At 43.8% G+C, this 16849-nt stretch overlaps 1 protein-coding gene across 9 annotated transcripts in view; it reads right to left on the minus strand.

The window, feature by feature from the left end:
• Positions 1-16849, minus strand: part of CPS1 (carbamoyl-phosphate synthase 1) — a 99111-nt gene that overhangs the window by 38571 nt on the left and 43691 nt on the right. For all 9 annotated transcript variants that reach the window (XM_039381337.1, XM_039381339.1, XM_039381338.1 and 6 more), the window contains 5 exons: positions 15874-16018; positions 15378-15588; positions 14107-14305; positions 11796-11972; positions 8036-8154 (listed from right to left, as the gene is read on the minus strand). In XM_039381337.1, coding sequence (XP_039237271.1) covers positions 8036-8154; positions 11796-11972; positions 14107-14305; positions 15378-15588; positions 15874-16018 — 851 coding nt within the window. The remainder of the gene's footprint in view (positions 1-8035; positions 8155-11795; positions 11973-14106; positions 14306-15377; positions 15589-15873; positions 16019-16849) is intronic.

Below are 16849 nucleotides of genomic sequence, written 5' to 3' on the forward strand. Positions count from 1 at the left end.
GTGGAAGGTGTCCCTGCCCACAGCAGGGTGTTGGAACTAGATGATCTTTAAGGTACCTTCCAACCTAAGTCGTTCTATGATTCTATGAAACAGTCCTTCCTAATCCATCAGGTTGAGCTTCCCAGGTTTTCGATATCCCTGAGTAAGACCCACTTTGTGGCACTACGGTACATTGAAGACTGTGGTTCCCATGCACTAACGCTACCACCACAAACTCCTCTGCTCCTCCTCAGCCCTTTCTGCTTTCCGATCTCAGCTCAGAGGCAGGACTTTTTACATAAACCATGAGCACCAGAAGTGAAAGCATGAGCAAACAAAGCAGAATCCACCAATTCTCTGGCAAAACTGATGCTAGCCATCACCAGCTATGAAGGACACAGCCACACTAGATTTCTCTCCTAGACTCAGCATTCCTAAAGTGTGAGTGAGCAGACCTGATGACCCCAAGAAAATAAGCCTGTTTCAGTGGTGTTTACTCCCTTGCCCTCCCTCCCTTCTGCCTCAGGAACACACATAGCTGGCTGTCATTTGAGTACTGACAGACACAGAAAATTGCCTTCATTTGCAGCTTGTTTCCACTGCATTTTTTCTATCTCATTATAACAATATCATTCAATGTCACCCCCCACCCCAGCAGGGTGGCGAATAAAAGCAGTGATTATTTCACGACATGATTCATTTGCCTTGGGCTAACATCTTAAATCAGGTTAGGCCACTTACTAATCCATGCAGAACGGTAACTGTTTTTGTACAGGACAACCAGCATGCAAGAGAAAAGCCGAGTCCCTAACAGGGAAATGGAACATTTATTTCCATGCATTTTTTCCCCTCTGCTACTCCCAACGCATGATAGGAGCCAGCAGAATCTCTCCATCATGTTTAAAGGGAGCTGGATCAGAGAATTGCAAATCCTTAGCACTGGTATGGAAATCACGCTGCCTCTCTGCATGTATTGGACACACATGTTTATAACAGAATAATTTCTATTCACTAATAAAGGTAATTTTTAGCATTTATATCTCAACTTTCATGGAAATCATATGAAGAAACATGTAAACAGCATGGTAGTGTGATGCTCATCTTGCAGATAGCAAGCAGAGGTCCAGGGGTGTCCATTTTTAAGATCCAGCATTCCCACTGCCTTTGCTCAAGGACAGACCTTTAGACATGCTGGAGACACTAAAGCCAGCAAGAGGCAAAATCAGGCTGATCTCTTTGAATGTTTGAGTGCATATAACCCTTCAAGCTCACCAGAAATCCAGAGCCAAAAAGAGAAGACAACAATTCTCATTTCTGGCTATTCCCAAATATATGAACCAGTCCTACATCACTGCTTCCCACCTCCCTTGGAGCAACAATTACTTTTCCAACAGAGAGTAAAAAGTCTTCCAAAGATTAAACTCCCTCACTGGTTTACAATCCATTCTGAAACAAGGGAAGATTAAGTGTCCATGATTTTAGATTTCTATAATGCTTCTTTTTCCTAATATTTGCCTTTCAAAATGAAAGTCAGGAGTTTCAGAGCCTCAAAACCATATGATTATATTTTAGCACACTGTCATAATCATTGTGGCTGTTCACCCCCTCAGAAAGCTAAAGTCCCTTGCACATTTTGCAGTTTATAAACAATACAAACCTTTCCCCAACCTTGCTTGTGACTCCATTTTAAGCTTCCAGTGTTGATTTGCTGTTGCTTTTAGTTTAAAATTCCACCCTGTCATCTTAGGAACTCCATCCACTCACTTCTTCAACAATAAACAATAAAAGGAAATGGAATAAATTCCCCTTAATTAGGAAACTTTCACCTGGCACAGAGGACCTGGGGAAATCTATTAACTGACTGTAGGAACGCTGGCAGCATTGCAATTATCAGGAGAGCCTGCTCTCTTCAGCACAGCCCTCTCTTCCACTTGACCAGCTTTCATCTGATCCACCAGTTTAGGAGTAATACTGAATAAACATGCCAGCAGAAAGTCCCTGCTTGATAGGGGAAGAAACACTCTTTTTCTTGTCTCCCAAATCAGGCTCTGCTTCATTTTCTGTATGTTGCCAAGTTTATGCCCATCCACATATTACTTAGGCTGATGTGAATGGGTCTTGATCAAAAGGACCAGGAATATTTTGTGAACAAAGACCAAAGCCCGAGCTGGGAGCATTTGGGACACAGCTACTGTGTCAGTTAACAATTGCCCTGTAAGCCCACAGGCTCACCTTGCAGGTCACCTCTGCTTCATCTCGGCAGCTACACGTGTGGCTTGGATATGCACAGAGGAGCTGCAAAGATGAGCAAGATCCAGCTCAGCCCACCTCTCTTGAATTCAGCTCCTCTGTACTCTGGAGGGATTTAAACCCAGACTAAAATTTAAGCTCAGTTTCACTTTGGCAAGCAAAGTGGGCTGAAAGCAAGAAGTACTGGAAGCAAAATGCCTTATGTCCAATCCTTAGAGAGCTCTTTGCTTCTCAGTAGACATAGGCCTGGAGGGTTTCAAAAGCCTGCTTGATTTCAGGCTGGATTGCGTACAAAGACATATTGTTTTTCCTTTCCTCATTGTCCTGCTGTTTCAAGGCTCCTAGTGGCTTCCTTGATTACTCCTGATATTTTACAAGATTTTGAACATGCTACAACTAAAATAATGAGATCAGGGTAAAAATTCTCTCCCCGCTTCTCTTCTCAGGGAGATAGATTGTTACTGGTTTTACCCTCCTGAGAAAGTCATGAGATGACTGATAAAAAGCTGCCAAAGGAGCTTTCAGGGAAGCAGGAGCAGTAAACCAACAAATCTCACTCACTGAACAACTGCCACTCCAGCATCTGCACCTTTAACATTCCGGTTCCCCGGCTAATAAATCTCATTCTGGACATCTTGATTTAAGTAACGTGAACCTCACACTGTGCCCTAAGACCTTAATGACTCACTCAGAGGATTAAGTGATGCACTGAAGCAACAGCTCACTGGGATGCTTACTCAAAGCCTATTTTCTACCCCTAGTAAAAGAGAGCTTTTAGGTCTTTGCTGGGATGCCACAGTACAGACTTGCCTGCTTCTGGTCTTGTACATACTGGTTACAAAGATTCCCCAATGGTTTTTTTTGGCAATGCTTGTATATCCTCTGTATCAAGGAAAATATGCATACTGTGTTTTCACAAACACACAGATGCTTTGAAAGAAAATATTACTGTGAAATTATTACTGATGGCTCTATAAGACAAATAGAAAGTATCTTAAGTCAGATCCACACAAAACACAACCAACAGTGCTGAATAGCTGCTTGTAGAATATTCTCCTCATGTACTGCATTCCTAAGATGTTTCTAGTCTTCCCTGCCCCACAGTTCACAAAGAAGACAAAAGTAATCTTTCCAGTTAGCTAGAAACAAGCACTACAAATATGTCAGTGACAGCTCCTCAAACAGCATAAATCAGCACAGCCTCATTTGGCATCACTGGACCTGCTCTGCTTGATGCCCACACAAGACCTGCCTGACAGCTCTGACTTGTCCCAAAAGCACACAGGTCAGCAGAAACACTGCTGAGAAGGGCAAGGATGCAGCAACCTCTGTAGAAGAGCACAGCCTATTGATGGTCTGCCTGAGCTTCTCTCCCTGCAGTGCTTCCCAGCTCACCTGCTGGTGCCAGCACCTGTGTTTCTGTGGCTACTCCACCACAGTCACATTTTGAAATCCAAGCCATGCTTCCAGCAAGCAGCTTTCAAAGCACACATGGACCCAAGGACATGAGATCCAAAAAGGAATTTGCAATAAACGCCTTCTCCCAGGGGCTGCTGAGCAGAGCACCCAGCTACAAACGCTGGGCTGAGTGGGTCTTCACCTTTCCACTTTTGTATGCTTTCCCTTCTATTAACCTGTGCCTCTTTAAGAACAAGAGCAATAATCAGGACTGCATCTACCCCTCTCAAGCAAGCCACAGGCCAGGAGGCGTTTTCACTCAACACCCACAGAGCAAGGACATAGTCTCCTCGAAAACAAAGCTCCAAAACATAAAGTTATCAAAATATGACTGGTGCCATCATTTCTCACTGTTAGTAGGCTGGCTACTTTGGTATCCACCAAAAGGATGATCTGCTGTTTTTATTAAGGTTATTTTGAAGAGTTGAGATTTAAGGCAACAGAGTGCAATTCACTGCACTGCCAGACTGTCTTTGAGATTTTGGGCAAGCTCACCATCTCTGTGCTTAGCTCCTCAAAATGGGGGTTTATCCTGCTCCTATTTTCTCACTTGAATTTTACTTTACAGCCTTTTATCAATATTGAAATTTGATATTCAACCAGACTTTTATCCTCACATCACTTAGGCTTAAGTGATGATTTCACTATAGCTGCCTACCCTCTTACCTGTATTTAATGGTGTTTGTTGTACATTCTCCTTGCATACAGTCATAGTTCTCAGAGACCACAAAATCAGGAACAGATGAAAATAACCATGGCCACATGCAAACAAATCTTCACTGCAACTGGTCAAAGAACATTTGAAAAGATGCAAATTCTAAGAGAGGCTTTCCCTTGCACCCAGGCCACCAGTGTCTTGAGTCAAGTACGTCCCAGATGTTACTGGAGCTGTGCTCCTGGGCATGATGACATTACTGGACCCTTTTTCAAATCTGACTCACTCTGGACTGGGTCCATAAACTCTGGCCTTAAAGTCTCGTCTCACTCCTCACTGTCTCGGACATGGTCTGTCCAAATTTCCATCTCCTTCACGAGCTGTCAGTGTGATGAACAGCTATGGAATCACTGCAAGGCCCTTCCCCCCACTTTTTGCTCACAGGACTGGTAAGGCCAAATCTAGGGAAAGAATTTCCTGATAACAGCACATCCTGTTGCACTACCCCTGCTCCCTACATCATCACCAATTCATGGACGGACTGCATAGGATGGTGCTTGCTCCTTGCATGTGCATACGTGTACATGGTTTTACTTTTGTGTGTGCATGTGTGTTGTGGGGCAGGTTGTAGTTGAGATTACATCTAGGTATAAAGGTAACTGGTAAGTTTCCACTTAAAATGAAAAATATGTAGGAGAAACAGCAGAGTCACATCTTTGACATGTTTGTCATATTGATATTCTCACAAGGACCCTCCAACTGGCTTTCTTTTCCCATTCCAGCTCAGGCCATTTGCCTTCTTGCAGCCCCATCACATGACCTGAAACAACTCCTCCATCCTAGAGGGCCCAGAGGCAGAGTCATATGGAAACATTGCCACAGCATGTCAAAGCTACAGTCTCACCAGCAGCAAAAGTAAATGGGGCAGTGTCCTCCCCAGTCCCTACTGTCTCTGCAAATGGCTGGTCTTGCCTGTACACCATAGAGAACGCATATTTATAGATCAGAAAGTCCCCCACACACATTACATTATCCCAAACAACCTTTCTCACATCTAAACAGATTCCTTGCATATATCAGTGAGGCCTTTTGCTCACCTCTGAATCGCTGCACATGGTGAGGATGCAAGGCAGCATGTGGCGCGTGAAAGCTGCTCGCTGAACTGTTCACAAAGGCCTCCACCTGCCTCTGATTCCCCTTCCCCATCTGTCTGTCATACCCACGTGTTCTAGCTCTAAATTTCCCCTTGGCAGAGACCATCTCCCTATTACCAGTCTCTACAACTGCTCTGCAGGGCCCAAATCAAGACCCTTGGCAGAAACATTACTACAGCTGCATCCAAAACCTCACTGCAAAGTACCCCCAACCTCATCCAGAGACAAAAAGGAGGGGACGGATTCACCCGAACAGCTTGTAACCAGCAACAGTGCCCAGGAACAGGACAACTATTTCTGGTTCTGGTAACTGTATTTCAACAACAGAAAGATTCAAAGCAATGATGGTATCACGGATCATTCTTTTCAACTGGAAATTATCCTGTAGCACAGGTAAAACTCATGCCAGGCATTCCGGGAACTGGAAACAGCTGGCGGCGGGAAGAGCACATGTGTGCCAAGTCTCATCTGCATCACTCAGTTAACTTTCCCTTGGCTATTGCAGATATGTTTCCTGATGTGGCTCACTGGACTAGCCTCTTAGTTAAGGTCACAAGTGTTTTTCCCCGGCTCTTTGCTTTTGTGCCAATGTGCCTTCAATGTAATGCAGCCAGACAGTCCATTCGCTCCTCCAGTGCAGGCTGGGAGGTAAGACAGTTTCCTTGGAAAGGTGTGAGTAATGACAGTGGAGGGAAAATCTGCCTGGTGAGTGAATGAGAGATAATTTATATGTTCAGCCTGGAGAACAGAAGGTTTGCAGTGACCTTCCAGTACCTGAAGGGAGCCTACAAGAAAGATGGAGAGGGACTATTTACAAGGGCACATAGTGATGGGACAAGGGGAAATGGCTTCAAATTGACAAACAGTACATTTAGATGAGATATTATGAAAATATTCTTACTGTGAGGTTGGTGAGGCACTGGAACAGGTTGTCTAAACAGATTGTGGCCTCCCCACCCCTGAAAGTGTTCCATGCCAGGTTAGGTGGAGCTCTGAGCAACCTGGTCTAGTAGGTGGTGTCTCTGCCCATGGAAGGGGACTTGGAATTAGTTCATCTTTAAGGTCCCTTCAAACCCAAACCATTCAATGATTTTATGACACCACTGGCAATCTGAGTTGAATTGCATGAATCCACCTCCAAGGGACACAACACTGGTTATGTCTGATACAAATGCAAGGTTGGATATTGCCTAAGGGCTCTCTTCAGCAGCCTGCCTGTACAGCCTGCTGCCTAGGTCACCAGAAGGAGGAAAAACAATGGGAGGTGGTACCAGGTACTGATCATAGCGCTGGCAGCATAATCTCCTGCCACCCACTGCAGAGAAAGGGAAAGCGACCTCAGGGACACAGGACAGTTTGGCAAGATTAGCTTCTGTAGAGTGATGCTGGATTTATACCAGTTGAGCATGAGGCCAGCTTCTGGGGTCCCAAGTGCCTCATCCCAGAGCACGCCACTCCAATAGTGAGGAACTCAAACTGATTCTCGACATGTTGTTTTGCTTCCTCAGGAGCTGCACATATATATTTAAGGGGCTACAGACAAATGCCGTGCAACACAGATGTTAGAGGGCAAAAAGGTGCGCAGTCAAATAAAAGATTTCTGCAAATAATCAAGCTGCTCCTTATCTTCAGCATCTCCCTCCACATTTATTTTTGTTTAGCTCCAGATCCAGCTTGTTCCAGAGGGCAAGGGAGAGCAAGGGCTGCTCAATTAAAACCGTGCAGCTGGTCAAAATGCAGACGACAGCAGGTGAACTAATGCACTTGCTCTGGTGCGCTCCCAGTGCCACCATGTGGTGACACGTGTGAGTACAACGGGTACCAGAGGCAGAGAAGCCACCAACACACAGCCAAAAACTCAGCAAGGAGGCTCTTCCAGCCTTGAAAACCATGAAGGGAAAGCTCAAGTCAGCAAGAGGCTGAACTGAAATACTTTAATTTACTGCTATCTTTCCTGTTTGCTTTTATATGGTCATTTTTCTTGAAGAAATAAGATTTATATTTAAATATGTCGGGAACTATAGATGTTTGAAAGTGTGGTACAAAAGTGTCGCATACTATATGATCACAGCAAGGCAAAAAGCTTAAAAATCAATAGGCCAGACTGGAAATAAAATGCAGGGTATGTGGCCCACAGGTGCAATGAGTCAGGACAAGTCCTGTGGTGAGTTTGAAGGCTAACTCTGTCCTAGGCACATGAGTGCAGCACACTGTTACTCCTTGCAGGCCATTCACATTCCCAGCCTTAGCCTCACAGATACAATGACCGTTTTCCAAAATAAACTGTAACTTCCATAATCCTGAGAACAGTCAAGACGCCCAAGTACACAACAGATTTATTTTACCAAAAAGAGTGTGTTCAGAAATTTCTGCTGACTGCGTGAGGCAGTAAAGTGGGTTTTATGACACCGCTGCTTACTCCAAGCACTGGAATAAACTTCCCAGCATTGACTGCATCTGTGCTTACCATAGGTTTTCCAGCAGAAGAATTCCCAGAAGGACTGTTGTGTCCTAGGACAAGGCTGTTGGCCTTTTTTACCTGTTCACTTCCTTCAGGATCTTTTCCATGTTCACAATGCTGTGCATCTTATACAGGAACCACTTGTCAATGGCCGTGAGTTTGTGAATGACATCCACAGGGACTTTGTTATCCAAGGCCTGCCAAAAACAGGACAGCACCAAACAGCCCCTTTAATACATGCTGCACAAATACAGATTTAGCCTACAAATAGGTAGCAGCAACTATATAGCGCAAAGAACAAAAGGTTCTGTAGATTAAGCTGTACAAATCAAAGGTTCATCTCCCTCACAACCCCGTCTCCTGCAGCAACAGAAACTGTGCCACTCAAGCAGTGTAGGGAGGCACCACCCACTTTGGTACCAAAGGCTGGCTTCTGTTTAAGTGAGAGAGAGGTAATTTGGTTTTTACAGAGCCAGCATGAGACAAAACAATGGCAATAAGGCTGGGTGGCCACTGAGTACATGCCTTAGTTAACTACAGGGAGGCACATTCAGACTGCAGCACCGACTTCTCATCTGCACCTTTTACCATTCAAGTTGCCTAAATCTAAGGCTCACCATCAACCTCCTCCTAGCTGGAAATGTTAAAACAGGAATGTCCAGATATCTTCCTGGGGTTATTGATGGGGTTTTTTTAAACCAATCATTTGCAGCCATGGGGTAAAAAGGAACCCCACAGAGGTATTATTCATGAGACAATGAATTACAAAACACCATAATATTTACTAAAAAAAACCCAAACCAAACAAAACACCATAAAGAAATATGCTGGAGAGCCCCTCACTATAATATATCTTCTATCAATGCAATTTCTTGGGTCTCACCAGTGGTGTACAGTTATAATTTTCCTGATAAAACAACTATAATCAACCATAATGATAATGCCAGCACGATATCTTTGCTGAGCTGAAGTAACCAGGATCATTAACTGTTACCACACTTAATTGTTTTCTTGCAGGGCAGCATCACTGTTACAAAGCCAGAGCAATTGCCACTGAAGAAAACTCCAGCCCAGATAAATCTGGGCGTGAGCTTGGCCCACTACACTCCAGCATTATTGCTCCGAGTTACCAAGCTTGGGCACAATGTTGCCCTGTCACCACACAGTCAAAAGCAGTGCTGAAAACCTCTAATGCATATTTTGCTCCTTTAGAGTAACCAGTCACACGCAGAGCCTTCAGCTGGCACCCAACAGCCACCGCTCTTTCCAATGCCTGCAATGAGAAGCCTGAGGCCCTCTCAGCAGACCCAGAGCACTGGCAATAACAAAGCTGGGCTTCTCACTCATTTCTAGGTACAATACTAATATGAGGCAACTGGTAAAGGGCTCCTCCCCTCCTTATTCCCTCGAGTTTGGAGGGTGAGGTCACACTGCCACATCAGTGTGATGTGAGCAGGTCTTTTTTCTGTCTATCTGTTTTCACAAAACACATGCAGACTTGCACATCTTGAGGACCTCCAAACTCAGTCAGTGGTCCCTGAGCCACACATACGCGCAGGAAGCATGACCACATACTCTTAGTCTGCTTAGGGCACTTTATTTAAAAGTCCTACGATCTCCAAAGGTAACTAAAAAAAAAAAACATTCCTTCCACTTGTTAATCAAAGGAGGGGCAGAGAAAACCTTCACCCCTGTGGCATGAATCTGGAGACTGGAAGAGAAGAATGAGTTTGCAGACATTTCTTGATCCCAATCAGCACACTACAGGGGCAGATCAGGTTTCCAGGCAGAAAATCCGTGTAGGATTTGATCAGAGGCCTGGACAGCACTCTGATGACATTACTGTATTCAACCCTACATGCAGGAGTACAGCTTAAACATACCATGAAAGCATGAGACTAACTCTATACAATTTTAAGAGGAGCAGGAGAGACCTGACACAACCTGAGCATCCCTGCTCAGCAGGCTGTTCCATCCCTGCAGCCTTTGGCTACTTTGGCCAAGGAGCAAGTCTCATCTATGTCAGCCTCTCTCACTGTGCCTTCTTTTACATGACCATGAGGAGCCCCACCACAACAGCAGCAGCTCTGAATGGCAGCTGAACTCCCTTCCCTTGCACCTGAACACTAACTGTTCTCATCATCCAACAGACAAAGGAGAGAGAATAAGTAAAAAGCCTTGGAGAGCCAACTAGTGGGGTTTGGGAGGGAGGAGAAGACATATAACATACAACAAAGCTACATCCTTTTCCAAACAAAGTTGATGGCTAATGGAGAATAACTGTTGGCTTTTAAAAGTCAGCAAGCAGGAAAGGAATTTTCAAGCAAGCAGCCCCAGCTGCCAGAAGCATCTCTTGCTCATATAGCTTGCCTCAGTTATTAATGGGGATGAATTAGTGCACTGTATTGGGCAGAGGCAGTTCTTTTATAGGGAGGAATTAAGACTTTGATCTTGCTTTTGACAACAGCTCCCAGTGAAAATGTCAGCAGCTGGGAACACCTAGCGTTCAGTAGGACCCAAACTCACCTTCCTCTCCCCACATCTCCTGTGTTGACATGTAGCTAAGATTAACGTTTCATAAAAGCTCTCTAAGCCACTCAGAGAGACAAGCAGCAAGATTTCTCTCTCAGTCACGAGAAAAAGCTATAATAAAGACCAAACACAGCTGCTGAAAGATGAAGATACACACTTCCCCAGCTTGAAAAGCAGGAGTCAATTGCTGGACAAGCCACACATTTATAGAACATCTTGTGCTTTTCATTCAGGCCATTTATAACAGGAACAGCTACGTGACAACCCAGCAAACACAGCACAGCCTCAGCTGGTCACCCTCATGGGGAAATGTAAGGAGATGTATCTACACATGAGCACAAAGGGCTTACAGATTCCACCACACAAAGTCAGAGGCAGAAAAAAGAGTAATTTGCCGGGAAAGTTTGCTGCAATCTTAAAAAACACAAACCAAAAGGTAAGTAGGAGCTATAAAAGACAGCTGTGCCCTCCTCTCCATAGAGGGTATGGACAGATGGACAAGTTAGCTGCAGCAAAACCTAATGTGAAATCACACCTACCTTCTAATGTGACTAACCCCACATTTACCATCTGATATATACAGGCAAACACTGAGGAGACAAAGGAAGAAATAATTTCACACCCTAGGTCCCCTTACAATAGCACTCCCCATTACCCAGACACCTTGAGGGCTGAAGTGATTTGACCTGTGTGACAGGAGAGGGGTTAAAAGAATGCTATGGGAAGTTAAGCCTCTTTCAAAGAACAGAGGATTTATTGTCTGTGAAATTAAACATGCAGTTGTGTAGTTTTTTAGTTTCAAGCCTATACAAATGCAATCATTGCAAATAGACAGTGCTCTCCCAGACTGCAGCTTGCTATTCTTTATCATCCTTTGTTTCAGTTCTCAAAAAGATCTTCATTTATTCCTTTGAAATCTGCAAAACTGGTCAGTTTTGACTGGCACTTACACTGGTATAAATCAGGGGGCCAAACATTAGCCAATGTTTACCCAACAAATATAATATTATAGGAAAGGAAAGTGATCTAGGTCTCCAGCAGTGCTCAGCTACAAACTGAGGTATCAGGAGACAGGAATGCACCTGAATGCAATGAGCATTGGCTAAGACTGTGCCACCAAAAGACAAACACATTACCTGAACACAGAAGATGAAGGAAGTATCACCAAGAATCCTATACAGGGATAGGATGCCAGTGTGCTTGGCAGAGGGAAGCAAGGGGGTGAAGTAAACTGTGACCTCAGTTGACCCAACCTGGTAGCTATAATTCAAGAGACAAAGGTCAAGGCCTTTTAATCTTTTGTTACCTTGGCTATTGCATATATTCGAGTGCTGGTTGGCTCAGAAAGCAGCTTCTGGAGATCTACGATGGCTGGCCAGGCTTTATTCATAGGCAGACGTGAGGTGAAGCCATCTACTGAGGGGTGGCACATCCTCAGGGCCTTTTGAAAGCTCTCTTCAAAAGTGCGTCCAATAGCCATGACCTGCAAAGAAGAGCACTTCCACGTTAGCTACACTGAGCTGTGCCCTCAGTAACAGAAGAGTGCAAGTTGAAACCATGAAGGCACAGGTAAGGAAAGATGACAGACTGTGGACTCCTCCACAGTCCTGATGGCTTTAAGACAGATGCAGCTGATCGAGCCTTGGGAGTCCCACTTCTAGGTCTGACTCTGCCCACGTTATCAATGGGGAGTTCCAGAGAAGCAACTCCTTTCTGCTTCTGTCTCCCTGTCTGTAAAATACAGGAAGCCACTGCTCTCCTCTGTAAATTGCTTTGAAGCACTTTGGTAGAGAGAGCCATTATCTAGCAGCATGGGTATAGTAATACAGAACGATATTTCTGTTTAACAACCTGTTAGAGACAGAAACTTACTGTGGGAATTTTAAGGTTCAGGAGAAATCTGCTCCTCTTCCTTCAAATTACATTTAACAGTAACTCTCCCCTGTGAGGGCTCTCTTAAAGGGTTACTCCTCCTTGGCATAGCAGCACTGGGGCTTCCCTCCTTCAGTCTTGACATCACATCTAATAAGAAAACAAGCCTTTCTCTCTGGAAATCTGCAAGGTAACAGAACCCTTTCTCAAACTTCTACATTTTTATTTCCCAGTGCGGTCAAACCCTAACAGCATAAAATTCTTCTCAAACACAATGCTGAAAAATGTCAAAAGAAAAAACACAATCATTTTCTCTTTTCTCACAGCTCCAGGCCCACTGCCCAGCACAAGAGAGTTCAGGAAAAGCCAGGCCAGGCCATGCTGTTCAGTTAATAAAAGTGCAGTAGGTGCTGTGATCTGGCTTCAAGTTCAGGCCTGGGGAGATGACTGTGCCAACTAATAGAGACACAGTGACAAGAAACTCTTTGCTTCAAGGACTCCCCCTCCTGCTCACAGGTCCTGCAGACTAACCTTTCTGCTCAGTACCTCTGCCAGCTGCAAACTGCATCCCTTAAGCTTCTCCTTCCCTGCTTCAGTTCACCCTGCACCATTACAGCACTGACTCTTCCCATATCTCCTTCCTGCCTTTACCCAGCATCCTGCCTGGAGAAGGACACAGGTTCAGGCAGTTCTGTGACATATGAGCATTGGAAGGACTTGATGCTTCCTCCTGCAAATGTGTATGGCCAGCAAGTGTTTACAGCTGATTGTGTACAAGGCAACTGTATTTAGGAACCCCAGCTCTACAGAACGGCCCCCAAACCCCTGGGCAGAGAGGCTTAATATCAGGAAGCATCAACTCACTGAAAACAAAACAAAACAAAACAAAACAAAAATCACCTCATTGCCATAAAAAGCCAAAACTGCCAATGAAAATCAAATTCTAATTAATTCTTCCAGTTCTGATAAAGGCTTGTTGTCTCATGACAACAATGATGTTAGGGACGTCTTACATGTCAAAATAATTTAATAAAATAGCTACTTGAAAAGCATTAGGAAAGAAAGGCAATTGAAAAAATACACAATTCATTATTTTGCTTTGGTAGCTGATAGGTAATTAACTAATTAAGTGAGTAATTTACCCATTTTGCTTCATTTCTCTCCTCTTAAAACTTGGTCTGAAAATACCGTAGTTGTCCAGACACCTTAAATTCTGATGTAAGAGACTTAACCACTAAGAGAAGTCAAAACTTCAGAGCAAGATTACAGGTTCTGTTTAGTTTTGAAGAGCAGAAGTAGGCTGAGATTTGGCATATGGTTTTAACACAGAGGACAAATAACTTGGGAACAACTGAGAGCTGTGGCTCATGGGCATCACTGAAAATCTTAACAGACTACAACTCGTGAAGTTTTACTCTAATTAACCACCACTACAGAATCTCAAACTAAAAAATTACTCTCAGAGTCCTGGAGTAAGTGTTAAGAATGAAGCCAACCTCAGGTAATCCATAGTGATCTCTTCCCGTAGGAGTCAAACCATTTATGAATCCACACTGTGATAACCAAGATTACACGGTCCTAATTCATTTTAATTAATTATAGTACTGGATAAAAATTGTTTGAGCTGAATAAATACCCTCAAATTTATTAGGTCCTTGAAGATAGATATTCTGAGGGTTTCCAAGAAAGAGAAATGACTTTCCCAAGTGGTGGAATGAAAGAGAAGGGGAGAGTCTTGCACTCACCTCCCCCACACTCTTCATGGAGCTTCCAATCCGGCTGGATGTATGCTGAAAACGGTCCAAATCCCAGCGGGGTATTTTGGTAACAATGTAATCAAGGCTGGGCTCAAAGCAGGCAGAGGTTTTTCCTGTCACAAAGTTCTTGATTTCTGGCAAGGGAATCCCCAGGGCAATTTTGGCAGCAATGAAGGCTAATGGATACCTGCCATAGAGGAGAAGTAGAGAACAGTAGAGAAGGAAGTACTTTGCTCTTGCAAATCCCAGGAGTGGATCCAATTAAACAGATGTGAAGTGATTGTCCCTCCTCAATACAGTGGAAGGTTCCTGTGCTCAAGCACAGCATGACCCATCCAGCCTCCTGCATCAACACACTGCAGATTCAGCTCCTTTGATCTGGGCCTCGCTTTTTTATCCACAAAGACACCACTTTCAGTGCCTGTCACATCCACGGTAAGCCCACACTCACAGATATGTTTTGCTGCAAGTCTGTCATCTAAAAAGGAAACAATCGAACACCCCCTGCCCAACATTATGGCTCATCTCCAGCCTGCGACAACCAGCTCTTCAATCACCACAGGAGCCTCTGAGAACTGCAAATTAGAGATTAATTTGTGTCTCTCGACAGTATCTGCAAAGTGCAATTAAGAAGCCAATTTTTAAACAGGCTGCTCTGACCACCCTTATCGTGATTAGTTTATGATTAGCCAACAAAACAAAGGCAGCTAGCAGTGCCACTTGCATCAATCTGACAGACAGCTCATCAGTAACTGTGTCCTCTGGGTTCCAGAGGTGATTTGCAGCCAACATATGGATACAGTGTATGTGCTTTGTAAGGTAGCTATTAGCTTCCCTCCCCACGAACCTCCTGGGAGTTTTCCCATTTGTAGTACAAGAATCAGCAGGGTGGAATAGACCTGGAGAGCTCACTAACCCCTTCCCCCACCTCCCAGTAGGACTGGCTCTTCAAGGGTCAACCCTAGCAGGTGCTGACAAGAACTGTTTTAGAAGCTTCCCATACAGAAACCTGCTCCTTACTGACCTGACCACTCCAGATTTCTCCCTGAGCCAATTTCAGTCTTCCTTGATGAAAATTTAGCCTCCATGTTTTAACTGCATGGAGAGCAGATGCAGGAACTCTTCTCGTAGCTGTCACATATTTAAATAATACATGGATTCAAAGCATTACTGAAATTCCCTCTTTTTGTTCTGCTCCCCTCATTTTTGTTTATTCATTTGTTTTTCTTTAGCATGTGGGGTTTTTTAAATAATCTTACCCTGTCGCCTTGGAGGCCAAAGCTGAACTTCTTGAGAGTCTGGCATTAACTTCAATAATGTAGTACTCCAGGGAAGTTGGATGCAGAGCAAACTGGATATTACACTCTCCCACAATACCCAAATGTCGGACAACTTTGATGGCACGATCCCTCAGCATCTGAAACTCCTCATTAGTGAGTGTCTGGCTTGGAGCCACTACAACAGAATCTCCTGTTTGTCATAAGGTAGAAGTGAAGGAAAATAAGAAGCAGCTCAGCAGCAGCAAATCCTGGCCTCACAGGTCACTGTCTTTGCCAACCCACTGCTAGAAATCAGGTGGGTTTAGCTTAAAAATATCTGTTTCACACCCTAGCCGGCTTTATCCAAGACCAGAAGAGTGTTTCTAGAGCTCACTTCATCAATAACAAAACTGTGTCAATAGTAGCAGGCAGAAGGGCACTGCATAAAAAAAGTTAATGAGCCATTTCTAGTGAGCCACCATGTGCCCAAGCCTACCTGTGTGGACTCCCATAGCATCAATGTTTTCCATATTGCAGACAGCAATACAGTTATCAGCAGCGTCTCTCACAATTTCATATTCTATCTCCTTCCAGCCAACGACTGACTTTTCCACCAGAATTTGGTTAGTCATTGCAAATGCCTGAGAATAGTTCAAGGAAAATAAACAGTAAAAAAACCCAACCAAAGAAAAAAAACCCCACCAACAAAGCAAAACAAACAACAACAAAACAAACAAACAAAAAGCTCTCCCCCACAAAAAACCACCAAAACCCTTATTAGAACATATTCTATATTTAAGACTTCTATGACTTATCTCCAGACACCCCAGACCAACCAGAAATTTGAAAGATGTAAAGTTCATACCATTGATAACAAGCACTTTATATTTCTTTGTTTGTTTTTTTTTTTTTTTAAATTGCTTCAGCTTCATTTGAAAGGCACAGAAAATAGTTATGTGATATGATGGGAAAAAAAGAGGTGGGGCATGTGTGCTTGCAGTGGCATACAAATAACAAATAGGAATATAAAAACATCTAATGCTTCAATCATGCAACAGACACAAGCTTTTATGTGGGCAGCCCCAGGGACTTCAGTAGGAGAACACTGCAGAAATGACAGAGTAATGGGGAGTGTGGGTGCCAGCAAACACTACACAGTTAATAGCACTAATAATGCTGCTTATCATTGGCACACTAACCAGAGGCAAGAGTTGTGATTTATTCTTAAACTAATCTTGAAAGCACTCCTCAGTGCATGAGTCAAAAATGAATAATACAGTTTGTTGGTAAATGAGCATAATCTAAGTGAATAAATGGCCTTAATATTAGCAGATAGAAAATATTAATCAATTTGTATTTAAAATCCTAAAAAGTAATGGGCACACTGTCAATCCATCCTTTAGCACAGCTTCTTGTTTTAATGCTGCCCATTAATTGGGTCTTCAGTCTGGTCCCCTCTGTCATTAAATCAA

Source organism: Pipra filicauda, unplaced genomic scaffold (genome assembly GCF_003945595.2).
Source record: "Pipra filicauda isolate LSUMZ 115617 unplaced genomic scaffold, ASM394559v2 scaffold21_size4447388_pilon, whole genome shotgun sequence".
Classification (NCBI taxonomy): domain Eukaryota; kingdom Metazoa; phylum Chordata; class Aves; order Passeriformes; family Pipridae; genus Pipra; species Pipra filicauda.